This window comes from Thermobia domestica, chromosome 2, assembly GCF_964235325.1.
Source record: "Thermobia domestica chromosome 2, izTheDome1.hap1.1, whole genome shotgun sequence".
In the NCBI taxonomy this organism is placed as follows: domain Eukaryota; kingdom Metazoa; phylum Arthropoda; class Insecta; order Zygentoma; family Lepismatidae; genus Thermobia; species Thermobia domestica.
In genome coordinates, this window is record NC_137455.1 from 369,809,851 (window position 1) to 369,823,865 (window position 14,015).

The 14,015-nt window shown below is 37.2% G+C and overlaps 1 protein-coding gene across 3 annotated transcripts in view; it reads right to left on the bottom strand.

The window, feature by feature from the left end:
- Positions 1 to 14,015, bottom strand: part of LOC145678832 (chorion peroxidase-like) — an 83,839-nt gene that overhangs the window by 58,732 nt on the left and 11,092 nt on the right. For all 3 annotated transcript variants that reach the window (XM_081749384.1, XM_081749382.1, XM_081749383.1), the window contains exons 2-4: positions 7,913 to 8,231; positions 3,088 to 3,355; positions 451 to 659 (exon numbers count right to left, since the gene is read on the bottom strand). In XM_081749384.1, coding sequence (XP_081605510.1) covers positions 451 to 659; positions 3,088 to 3,355; positions 7,913 to 8,213 — 778 coding nt within the window. In that variant the 5' untranslated portion in view covers positions 8,214 to 8,231. The remainder of the gene's footprint in view (positions 1 to 450; positions 660 to 3,087; positions 3,356 to 7,912; positions 8,232 to 14,015) is intronic.

The following is a 14,015-nucleotide window of genomic DNA, read 5'->3' on the forward strand; positions in this document are numbered from 1 at the left end:
CGAATCTTATAAATAGATTACAGTAAATAGCAGAAGAAAAAATATCCTAAGGCAGGAATATAAATAAACAACAAAATTTTACTAGCCCAAGATAAAAGTTTACTAGCCCACATCCCACAATAGATATCATTTACTTACCTTCGTTATTTTAATAGTGATATTAAAAACTCTCCCGTACAAATGAACTACTCTTCCCGAGCGAGTGGTTATTTGCATCCTTGCCCTAAGGTATTGTGTTTTACTACCATAATAGCTTATCAGTGGCTTATGCAAGAGAGTTTTCGGCGCTTAAACCAACCTTAAGTAAGACAGTATGTTAAAATAAACATTTACTGGGTTAAGATATACACATAAAAATCACACTTGCCCTGAAAAGATATGCAAAGCGAGGGCTTCAACCTGACTCGATAAAATTCTGCCTACGCCACTGTAGTTGACTATGTATCTTACCGTCTGCATAGTTTGATGGTAATATTCTTTGGAATGGTGTAAAAGCTTGCCCCATCTTAGGAACACGTAAATTATTACACGATCCATCCTGAGTTCTGTACTTTGACCGCACACATATCGGTTGACCAGAGCATGTATCACCTAATCGTGTATTAATTACTGTTACTCTCTTCAGCCCTTCTCCACTTTGTTCGTTGGACAGACCAAGCCTAAAATAAAAGGATCACACATATCTAAATTATTTTGTATCGAAGATATGAATAGTTGCCAATTATTACGAGGTGGTATCAAAAAGTTTCAAGACTAGTTATGCAACATGCCTACAGATGACGAAAGGAACATCGCGTCGAAGTCTGCCAAGAACTCCATCAGCGTGCCATGGATGATCCGTCCATCATATGGAGAATCATTACCGGTGACAAAACTTGGGTGTACGGGTACGATCCTGAGACAAAACACAATCTTGACAGTGGGAAAGCTTATCATCTCCACGACCGAAAAAGGCGAGGCAGGTCTGCAGCTCGACTAAGTACTTTTTAGGCATTTGTGGCATTGTGATCACTAATTCGTACCCAGGAACCAGAGCGTCAGTAGCGAGATCTACTGCCACGTTTTAAGGGGTCTGAGGGAGGATATTCGACGAAAGCGACGTCTCTGCGGCGTGCGAAAAACTGGCTGCCCCACGACGACAATGCACCCTGTCACAGCGCTCTCTTCACATATGTGTTTCTCACCAGAAACAAGATGATCGCAGTTCCGCACTCATCCTACTTGCTAAATTTGGCCCCAGTGGTCTTTCCTACCTCCCGAAGCTGAAAATCCAGTTAAAAGGTCGCTGTTTGGTCACTATTGCGGAGATTCAGCGCGAATCGCAGAAGGTTCTTGACACGCTTCGAAAAGAAGATTTCCACGACACATTCCAGCAGTGGCAGAAATAGTAAAAGCAATGTATTGCTGTACAAGGTGACTATTTTGAAGGTCGTAGTTGTAAATGTAGGTAGAGAAAGTACTCTCTTGTGAACAGAGCTAGTCTCGAAACTTTTTGATACCACCTCGTACAAGGAATATACAGGCGCTCAGTTATAGTTTGTAGAAAGTAACCGTATTTGCCAATGTATATGAGTGGTTCTTTCAAAAAAGATTTAATGTAAAGTGACATTTTAGCAAGAACATGTACGTAGTTACCAACATCTAATGAATGTATATAATCGCAAGAGCTTCTAGGAATAGACCTAACTATAGCGTGTATACTTCCAGAGAAAGTCACCGTGCTGTAAAACATACTTAAATGAAAGTCAATAGAACCCGTGCCGTTTTTGAGTATACAGGGTGATGCAAAATTCCGTTTACAACGCTTGGGAGAAGAATCTACACATGAAAACTAACAAAAAAGTTTATGTGACATTTTGTTAAATTCGGCGTTATTTCCGTGTTACAAGCTGTCGCAAAGGGCGGTAAAATGGCGTGTGACATCTCACTGCGGACAAAGCAAAGGTGCAACAGCTAGCGGTCCCAAATTGTTTAGAGAAAGTAATGCCTGAATGACACAATGATGTCAGAAGCAGAGCTGTAGGAATGCGGCGCAAAGACTTTCTTAAAGGGGGGGGGAGGAAATTGATGTGGACAGACTGAGGTGTTGTGTTGAGAATCACGAGACCCAGAGATAGCTATAGTCAATCTTTAGTTACAAGAACATTCAAACTGAATCGCTTGCTCCATACTTTGTCCCCTTCTTCCGTATTCGTTGAATGGAGGTCTGTAGAACAGGATACGAGTGTAGTTTGTCTCTTCCTTTGTAAGCGTGAGCGTGGGTCACTGCTAGAGTAGTGCTATCCAATCAGTTTATAACGCTGGAGAAATGCAAATCATTATACTTAATTTATTGTCACCAAACGGAAACTCATATAATTATCATAATTTGTAAGTCAACGAGTTATGATATTTAGAGAATAGAGGGAGAATAGAGAATTGCGTATGGAAAGGACTGAAGCTGTTCGTGCATCAACCGATTTACATATGAAGATATTTTCAATAGGAAATCTTTCATTTTTTTTTTCGAAATGCAGTTTTCAACGGTTTATGAATCTATGGGACGAGCTCTGTGGATTATACAACAGGGTATATGAATACGCAAACATTTTAAACACAAATCACAATCGCTTCTACCATACCTATCTCGTTCATTTACTTCCAAGGATGTTATAAATTAGAGGATCTACCCATACGTATCTTCATCATATGAACTCAGTGAAGGCAAAAAAACAACCGAGCATCGTCTGAGCCGGCACGTCTGATTGGCTACTCTCGTCTCCGCCATGTTTATTGGCTCCAAACACTGCAACCTTAGTGGCTCGGAGTGGGCAGAGTAGGCGTGGTGAAGCTGTGACGTATGGTTTCACGATTTTGTTGTATGGGCAGATCCTCTAATTTATAACATCCTTGTTTACTTAGGTATTTTTTCATTCAAAAGGGAACATAACAAAGGGATTTTTTATGCGTTGAAGGATTTTTTCAAGAAGGCACATTTTCAGAAGCGCTTACAAGTCAAACTTTCCTTTCTTCTAGTATAAAATTAACATTTGTAGAAGCGTTCCCTTTTGAAACTTTACACTGTTCAATACTAGCTGATGATAATACCTGGATTTAAGCCCTTTCGTAGCTGCAATGACCTCAACTGCTTTGCGACTAATCTCTTGAGCTTCAGGAGTTGTTTGAAAAAAGAGAAGATGCCCAGCATCAGGAGACCCTTCACGAACTACAACAGAGTTGCCCAGAAGGTCTGATTCTATATTATCCAAGTCGTTCAGGAACCTAATACCATCATCCTTGCCTTGGTCCAATGTTTCTTGATTTACTGGCGGAATACTTACTTCTTTTGTTTGTGTTAGGGCAGGGAAATTTGAAACTGTAATAAAAGAAAAAATGTTATTAACCATTTTATGTTATTGTGAACTATTAATAGAGCAGTGTGGTTTTCTTGGACAGTAATCAGCTTTTTTATATACAGAATGGGACAAATAAAAGTAGTCCTCGCCTCGTGCAAAGATGAAACTTAAAATACCAGGATTACTCCCTTGTTGAGCGTGCATGACAGGTACTCGGAGAGTAAATCACTTTAACAACAAATGCGAGGTGTGTTCAAAAAGTACCGAACTTTATTTGTTCCCGCGTAAACAAATGAAGCACGGGAGATTTTCTTCAGTGTAGATAGAGCGGATACTCATGCGCAGTCGCGAAATTTTTCCCGCTCGCGGAAAGAGTCAGTCAGTCGTTGGCAAGCGGCCAACGAGTGAAGACGTGTAGTGAGCGGTCATCAGATTTTTTTTTTTTTTTTTTTTTTTTTTTGTAAAATGGCAGAAAAACTTGAGTAGCGATATTGCATAAAATTTTGGCAAACGTTTGTCGATACCCAAGCGGAAACCTTTCAATTGGATCGGTACATTCAATTTTGAACGAGAATTTAGGCATGAGGAGAGTGTCCGTGAAATTCGATTCAAGCTTTCATCTGTGTGTCATTAGGCTCCCTACACAAACGACATAGCTTCATTTGAGTTTTGGTTATTTCCCAAGCTGAAAATGACACTAAAAATGACCCGATTAGATTCACGAGAAGACATCATGCGGAATGCGGGAATGCGACGCCACAGTTGCTCACCATTCCAAAAACTGCGTTCCAGAAGTGTTTCCAACAACGGCAAGAGCGCTGGGAGAAGAATGTGCATTACAAAGAAGACTTTTGAAAGGGATTAATGTCTCGCATTTCCAAACCAATAAATGTATTTTTGCGAACCCAAGGTTCGATACTTTTCGAACACACCCCATAAGGTGCAGAAAGTCAGTATGGCTTGAGATATTTATGTAAGTAAATCACAAACAGTATTGTAGCCAGCATTATGCTTTTATTGAAGCAGCTCAATTATCTTGAATATTACACCAAACCTTAGTCATGTAAGTGCTATGCTGTGGTGTTTACTCTTATAAACATAACCAAGAAAATTCCGTTACTTTCAGTGGAGGTCTGTGTTCAATTGACCCTCAGCGTGAGTTGAATGCGAATTGACATAGGTTGAAGGTCAGTTCTTGGTTAGGGTATATCCAACATATTAAATGGTTGTGGCAGTTCAGTTACACCGTGAACTTCCGTAAGGACAGAGTGAACATGGGACATCCACAGACCGTCATAAGGGCGTGTATGTTGTACGAGTTCAAACTTAGGTCAAATGCTGCTGCAGCGGGACGGAAAATATGTCAGGCCTTTGGTGAGGGTGTCTTGATTACACGAACAGTGCAGCGGTGGTTTAATAAGTTTAATGACGGTGACGAAACACTCGAAGGCGCACCACGTGCCGGAAGACCAACACATGTACAAAATAAAGATCTTCAGGCAGCAATTGAGACAAACGGTGGCCAGACATGTGAGAATCTGGGACTACAATTCAGTGTGAGTGGAGAAACCATTTGGCAGCACCTCCATCAACTTGGAAAGCACTACAAGCTGGATCGATAGGTCGTACATGATTTGACTCAGGGCTAGAAGACAAACCGAGCAGACACCTATGTTTCTTTTCTGACTCGTCTGAGAAGGAGCTATTTCTGGACAGAGTGTGGACATGTGATGAGAAGTGGGTTTTGTACGAAGCTCCACGGTACCATCATCATTGGTTAGCATCCCATGAACTGGTTCCCAAACAGCCGAAATTAGCACTGCACCAGGAGGAAGGTCCTCCTGTGTGTTTGGTGGACTGCTCGCGGCATTGTGCATCGGGAATTGCTACCAGTTGGTCAGAGCATCAATACAACTGACTACTGTCAGCAGTTGAGCCGTGTTTAAGAAAGACAAAACTCTGGAGCCAGCACTTCTGAATCGCAAAGGGTCAAGTGTGCATTAGAGTGGGCCGAATAAAAGCGAAATGTTTTTTCCTTTCAATTCGTAGTACCGCGGAAAAGTTGGGACTTTAGAAGACTAAAAAGGAGAAAAATAAATAAACATAATCGGTTTATATCTTTCGGACGCGCATGTGCTCTGAAGCTTACCAAAATATGGAAAAATTCATATTTTTAAGATATTTTTTAAAATTCTTAAATTAACCTCTTCCCGAATGTAATAGCTCAAATTTTTATGTATTAGGACAGAAAAAATGTTTAAATATTATTTAAATCGGGTGCACAGATAAAGCCTTAATGAGCAGGCAACAAAATTGGAAATTGCGCAAAAAATGTTGTACAACCTTGCCATTATTACCATAAGCATTTCGACTAATAAAAGTCACCAAAATGCAAGTCATGTTAGAAAAATACGAAGTAATCGACGGCAATAGCATTTTCAGTTATCGCTATTATATATGTGCACGGGCGTCGTTAAAAGGGGGGGGACAGGAAACATGTCTCAGTCAATAAATTTCTGTATCATTTCTAACTGTAAGATTGCCTATAACATTAAATTTGTAAGAAAATAGTTATTGGAAAACTGTAGGGAAAACGAACTTATATCAAGGGCGGATCCAGGGGGAGCGATCGGGGCAATCGTCCCTCCCCCCAGAAGAGAAAACTTCCTTATTTTATATATAAATAAAACCCATCCCAGAGTTTGGAGGTCTTAAAAGTAGCTCTAAGTAACAGTATCACAACCCACCGCCCTCCCCCCCAGAAGTCTGTCCTGGATCCGCCCCTGACTTATATAAAGTAAACAAATAATACACGTATATATTCCTAGAAGTTCCCTTTAAATATCGCGGACAGGCCTTCGACTAATTAGAGATAAAGATTTGTTTACATTTTCCAGTTTTAGCCAATCACAAACAAGCGTTTGTTTATATTTCAGGTGTGTCTACCACGTGTCTTAGTAACTATTCTTTCACTTTTCTATAAATGATTCTTATATTTGTATTTGCATCTTAGTTACTGTTCTTAGGTGCTGTGAGAAAGATTTGTCGACAATTTCTCTACGCCAAGCATACATGGATCCACAATCTAAACTAGGTATTACTGATATTATTATAGTCTATTATTCTTCTTTTTCATTGACAATAATACCGTACAATGTAGATTTTGTTATTGTTACAGATTAATATAGAACACAATTAAAAATAGAATCTTATTCTGTTTGAATGAAGAATCTTAATCCATTCACCATTCTTAGAAAGGAATATATAAACTACTGTTCTAATAACGCACAGAATGAAGAAATTATGAAGCAAACAATAGGTTCCATCAATTTCATTACTTTCTTAATGCTTAATTATTCGAAGGATTCAAGCTGTAAACGTCTGTAAGTACATATTTTGCTTTGCAAATGTTAGAATGCAATACAAGTATATCTCACAAACGAATGGCGTTTAACATTTAATTTCGGTGCAGAATTTCAATTTCCTGAATCCTGTTATTGGCAACGTCGCGGTGAAAATTTTGCGCAATTTTAGCACTTTCTGCTCCTCGTTAATAAGTCATAGGTTACAGAGATTATCAACGATCTAATCCAGGGATGTAAATAAGCAACAAAATTTTAGTAGCCCCAAAAAAGCTACTAGCCCAGATCCCGCAATAGAAATCATTTACTTACCTTAGCTATAATATTGAATACTCGCCCGCAGTGATGAACCACTCACCGTGGGCGAGTGGTTATTTGAACCACGGATCTAATCGTTAGAAAAAATTGCACAATGTCGTTGCAGCTTTTAAATTTATCAAAATCTTCTGGTTGCACATTGCCTTCAAATCTAATGAAAGGTTGAAATAAATTTACAGCTAAAAGTAGGTCACAGTTCAAGGTTTTAAAAAAATCCTAACAACTTATATTTTTTGTTTGTTTGCTTTCTTGGTTTCTTTTATTCAATACAAGTGTAAAGGTTTCAAAACAAATTGTTTAGACCATTAGTAGTATTTATAAACATTTTTTTTATTGACAAAACTAAGTTCTGTGAATAAAAAAAATCTGTTTATAAATATTACAAAGGTTGAAACATTTAAACTTGTATTTAATAAAGAAAAACAAAAAAAAAAATGTAAATTGTTAGTATTTCTTTCCTTAAACTGTGATCTACCTTTATTTGTAAAATTTGTTTCAAACTTTCATTAACATTAAACGTTGATGGATTTAAATATTTGAACATTATCTTTTGTGATTCTAAACATAAGAAGTTGAGTTATTATATTCCGGAAGAGATTGATTTAAAATTGTTACAAATTATCGTAAAAATGTGATTTTTGTTTCACATTTCAGCAAAATTTAGAGTACATGCACGACCGGAAAATAAAAAACCGATTTTATGTCTTTCCCTACTCCTTTTTAGTATTCCCAATTCGAACTTTTCCGTACTATTATGATTTCAAAGAAAAAAATGCATTATTTCGGCCCACCCTAGTGTCTATTCCACTAGGCTTACTAAACAAATTAGCTTAAATAACCCTTTCTCTACGGTCTATGGTATAGAAACAAATAAAAACGCTCAGTAAAAATACTTACTTCTGTTCGTCAAAATATCCACACAGCAAACCCCCTTTTCTCCATTTGGTAGATCACATGTGTTCCCTTGAACGTCTCCCTTTTCTTTAAGTTCATGATAAAATAGAGAGCATCCTACAATTGGTTTGCAGGAACCTTGTGTACCGTCTTTTGTCGTACATTGAATTGCAGTCTGTTCTTGAGAGGTTCTGCCCTCCTGGGGGTCACTAGGGAAAAAGAAATCCTGGCGTCGGACTCTCTCGTTTCCATAAGAGTACGAAACTAAGAGAAGAGTCACTGCTGACAGAAACCAACGTAGCATCTTCACAAGAAAAATAATCTGCAAATAATAATAATACAGTCAAACTTCTGGATAACAGATGGCGATGGTCATAATTATTATTTGTACTCAAATGAGAAGAATCCGTTGCAGATAAGTTACACAAATTTATATTATTCACAGCTCTTAAGTTTATAAAAAAAAAAAGTTCCGTGTTCAATAAAGATCGAACTTTTGTCATAAAATCTGTATTACTCATTTTAAACACTGTCCTTCTCAAAGTACTCCCCTCTACTGGCAATACACCGTTCACAACATTTCTGTCATTTTTTGAAAGCCTCCTGAAACGCACTTTCTAGGATGGTGCGCAGGTCTCTAGTCGCATTGCCCTGAATCCCTTCTGTGGTTTAGAAATGACGTCCTTTAAAAGTTATTTTAAGTTTGGGATACAGCAAAAAAAGCCTGCTTGGGTTAGATCCGGATAATAGGATGGATGGGGCACAACGGGAATCTGATGTTTTGCCAGATAACTGCAGATGAGGAGCGACGCGTGAGTAGGCGAATCGGCACGGTGCACCATTCAAGTCAGATCTTCCCACAATTCAGCACTCTTCTTGTGCACAACATCCTTCAATTGTGCTACAATGTCCCGGTAGTCCGGATAGTACGTAAACAATTGTTTGTTTACTATCTGACCACATGATACAAATTCATGATGGACAATACCTTTCCAATTAAAAAATCACAACCAACATCACCTTGATCTTTGAGCGACTCACGCGTGTTTTTGTTTTGGACCAGTATCTTAACACTGAATGAATTGAAAACCAATTGAAATGTCTCTGTAAATGTTTTGTCAAGCTTGTAGCAAAATTTCACACACACGTTATTTTTCAAGGTTTTTCATTGTTATTACGTCATTAATCCAATGAACAGCGTCTGCATGTGCTCGCTTCTACGGTTGTAGCTCGCCTACTAAAGGTCGTAGCGAAACGCAGTAAATGGCAATTTGTTGTCTAAACTACGCAAGATGCGCTCAGTAGCTGCAGCGCGCTCCCTCTGCTGGTTGGGGGTAGTTTCACAAAGAATAGTTTACTCTTACGATTTTTTCAAAAAACTCTCAGGCAATTTTAATTATATTTCATAGACAAATGCTCCATTAAGAAACTGACAACATGATATTAACCATTTTTCATTTTGAAAGTCTTCGAGGTGACTTTTCCACGGCTAATTTTCTCAAAAACGACTCATCCAATTTTGTTCATATATCATAAATGAAGATTTCTGTAACAGTCCTACAATAAATCATGAATAATTTCTCATGTAAAAATTTGCAAGGATTTACTGTTGGGTGGAAGTGTTCTGTTCGATACAGTTTTCCGAAAATGCCTATTATTGTTTTGTTTATATTTTGCAAATAAACTTTTTCGTAATAAATACAGCATAATATGATTCAATTTAAGAAGTAAAGAGCAAGAAAGTTTAGTGTGGTGGCTCGTACCTTTTATTTCGGTTTTTTTGACTCGAGGGAGACGAACTTAAATTTTATTTTGGTTTTCTCAAAAATTACACATCAGGTTTCATACTCAGTCGTATCGTGTTGTTTAGGTCAGTGAGATCTAACGATTAGTATTTGTGTATTATTTTTATTATTATTATTATTATTATTATTATCATTATTATTATTATTATTATTATTATTATTATTATTATTATTATTATTACAGTAGGTCTGTCTTATCAGGTAAATTACAGTACAGTATTTATTCATTAATTTTCATTTCGGTGTATAGTAAAGGTTCAATGCCTTCATAAAGTACGTACTTTTCCCTTGTTTAAGGGTATTTTGGCAATTTATTATTTATTGTATTCTCAAACAACTAATACATACAAGTACAGTACTGTATTTTCTGAGGAATCACTCGTACTTATTCTGTTTTAACCCTATTCCCGATAACCCGGCATTTTCACAAAATCGGCCACCCTTCAGTCCATATTAGGCCGAGTTTTCGGGAATCTACTGTAAAATTTTTGTTTTCAATAGTAGAATTTGTAATATATAATGGTGTATAAGATCTATAGAAGTTGTACCAAGAAATTACCCCTTATCCGCATAACAGAAAAATTAGATACAGCAAATTAGGAAAGGCTATGCTCAGAGGACGAAGTGAGACGGTATGGGGTGGTATGTCATACCGTCTCTGGTTTTTTAGTGATAAAGGCATACCGCCTTTTTTTTAAGTGATCAAGGCATACCGTCAGTACAGAATACATGCTAAATACCTTTAATAAATCCATTTCATACACATTAATTGACAAATAGCTTTGGACGTAAAAAGATTTTATTTCTTATGTAGAAATGATTTTTTTAAGTTAACAACGCCAACATTTTTGTTATCTTTTTCCTACCTTCTGTTTTCAAAATGAAGTGTCTTCAAAGAAATTCATCTAGTTTATATTTTGATGTGCCAATGAATTTTCTTTCTTATGTGAGTGTATGTTGTCTTGCCTTAATGCATATAAATGTCGTATTTTGACCATGGACGGAGGGGGTTGTCTGTTGTAGGGGCAGATCTTCCGGGGGATTGGAATACCCCTCAGTCGAGTGAGGGGTCTGGGAGTTTTCCCACAGGAAATTAATATAAAAACTCGTTTTTTTAAAACATTCTCGTGTATAATTCTTTATTATACAACATAAGAGGATATTTTTCAGGAAGTTGTTGGTGGGGGATCAAAGTCTCTCCATAAGTACAGAGAAGCTTTTCAATAGTTTTAAGTCTTTATGTAAATAGAAACACAATCCTCTAGGCAACATACCTTCACTGTATTTCAACATTTAGACAGCCGGTATGTTGAGTCAAAATTGCAATAAAACATACCGCCTCTGCTTTTTTTTTTTTTTTTTTTTTTTTCACTTCGAACACTGACTATGATTGTGTCTAAGTCTTACTCATAAGCAAATTTCCATCAGTGTTTTGATATTCAAATCAAATGCCTGGCAACCCATTGAAGAGATTTGAGGAAGCTTTCAGCTACCTGAATGTGGGATGCGTTAATCAAGAACAGGTTTGGTTGATATTATGTTAGCGTAGTACTTTTTATGGGTTTATTCACCTAATAATACAGTGCTAAACATTAACTGCAAAACTTATTTTTTCTTTTTCGTTTATTACGACTAGTTTTATGACCTTGTCCTTGTATAACATTGCCCTTTCATCCAAAAAGGAAATGAGTAATTCTTCTAACATGCTAAGTACTAAAACAATCTTCAACGTTTAAGCAGGGGCGTCATTTAGGGAGGGCAGGAGGGGGCAATTGCACCCCCCCCCCAGAGTTTGAGGAATACATATACTTTAGTCGATTGTAGTACTAATGTACTAGTACAAAACGTGAAAGTTTTCTGTCTGTGGTGCTATTGCCCCCCCCCCCAAACAAAGTCTGAAATGACGCCCCTGCGTTTAAGTTTTCTTTGAACACATGATATATTAAGTATTTTATTGAAATCAAAGTTATTGCAACTTCTTTTTCCTGATCATGCAAGTTCTCGTGAACAGAGATGGTAGGTAATATCCAAATAACGGATTTAAAAACAGGGTAACTGAATAACGAATAGCAAAACAGACGTTTGAATGGCGGATAACAAGTTATCTGGAGATGGGTCAATAAGCCCAAGTGTGTATTATGCTGATAACGACAATGATAACTGTATCACTAATTCTGCCTGGTACATGACCTGGAGTTTACTATCAAGTTGTAAAATGAATTAGGAAAATTTTCGGTTTTAATTTTTTTTCCTCTTCCTTTTTACTAATGTCATTTTGATTATTAATAAAGATAGTCTAGAATTCTTTGAATTGTGTGGGGTTAAACATCCGAACTATCGGTAAAGAACACAACTGCGAAATTTTTTAAATAAAACAAAATTTTAAACTCTTTTATACTTTTGGTCATATTCTTGATTAGTAAGAGATACCACATGATTCTTTGGCATGAATAACGTAACATGGTGTTTAAAAACTTCTGAAAATTTTAATTTTAAAAAAAAAATCACACTTTTTCTTCGAATGGTATCCATACTAATTAAAGAAAAGTTTCCCTGTTCCTCATGTACTGGATTGTTTGGAACGTTCTTAGAATCAGATAGAAAGAATACTGAACACAATACCACAGAGAAAGAACACAATACCAGAGTGATCAATGTTTTATTTTTCAACATAATCTCTTCGAAGTTAAACACTTCTACCAACGGCTTCCAATGTCTTGATACCAGGAAAATATAATGACTAGTCAGAATTGCAAATAGCCTGTCACTGTTGAGATGAGTTTTTTTATTAGATTGAAATTTCTTACCACCAGGAATTCCTTAAAGTTTTAGGAACAGATGGAAATCACTGGGGGGGGGGGGGCAGGATTAGACGAGTATGGAGGTGGGGTATCACTTGGAAGAGAAATTTGTCCAATTTCCACTTGGAAGCGAAGCCTGTAACCAATGCAGAATTTTCCGGTGTAATCAGGCGCGGTACCTACTGGGATGAAAGTTCGCCCATGCACAACTCTTGAGTGAGAATGTGGTGTGTCTTGTCGCCTAAGATCCTCAATGGATGAGCTGTCTCAGACTCTTGGAATCGTGTCAGTCAGTCAGAATTCAACTGTGAATAGTGGGCCTAAACTCAAACTAGTGTGATCCTCATTGAAATTATAAAACACGAGCCCCATTGATCATAACAAGCCTGAGCCCGAGTAAGCCCAGGTTGCAAAGTGACAATCTTTGCTTCTTTCTTTTTCTTTTCTTTTTTTTCCTAGTTCATAAAGAGCACGAAAGCTAGAAAGACCTTAATCTGCACGTGCTCGAATTATCCACAGGAATTGTTTACATATTTCATCGAACTTGCGTTTCCATCTTGACAATTCAGGTTGTAATCTGAGTTTGAATACTTAGCAATTAATTCCTCGTGAACAAATACAAATATAAGGTATCTGAAGCGGTTTGAGTTGCATTGAATAAAAATGTGAACGAGCAGTGTTTCTTCCAGGCATGTTTTTGGGGGGCACTGCCCTTCCCAGAGCTCTGAGAGTGCCCCCCGGAGGAGACCAAAATAATACGTCGACAAAATAATAATAAATAGAATAGTATCAGCAGTGCCCCCCCCCCGGAACATTTTTTTCTGAAAGAACAACTGTGAACGAGTATCCGAACTGCGCAATGTGTCGCTTAATTATTATTATGAACATAAAATACTACTTTATTTCTCTCCTGCATTAGCAACATATTTGACATGCATTAATATAAATATGAAGATTAAAAAAAAGTGATAGAATATATCTTCGAGTTTGAACCTCCCTCGCCGACCCTCCCAACAAAAAATTATTCATGCGCTCCTGGCCGTGGGTAAACAATAGATCGATTTGGTCTGCTTCATCTTTTTCTTCGTACAAGTGAGATGCGACTCCAGTTTCTGACATACTGGAATTGAGGAAATAGTTATTAGGTGTTGCGTTTGGCACACACGCATACAGACAATGTTCTTGTGCTTCAGTAGCCCGAAGAAATATGTATTTTAGTTGATGAGAAATGTTGATCTAATCAGGAAATTTCACGACATCGGACGGGAAATTTCCTGTTACGAAATTTACAGCAGCGGTATTCAATACTGTTAACATTGAATGAAAGAAGGAAAATATTTCCTATTTAATAATTCTTAATTAATGTTTTAGTTTAACTTTCATGATTATGTTCTTTAGACTAAGGAAGACGGATAATTAAGGCAAGTGAATGATAATGGAAGAATTAGTGGAATGAGAATGTGGAAGGAAACGGGAATATCCTGAGAAAACTCATAGACA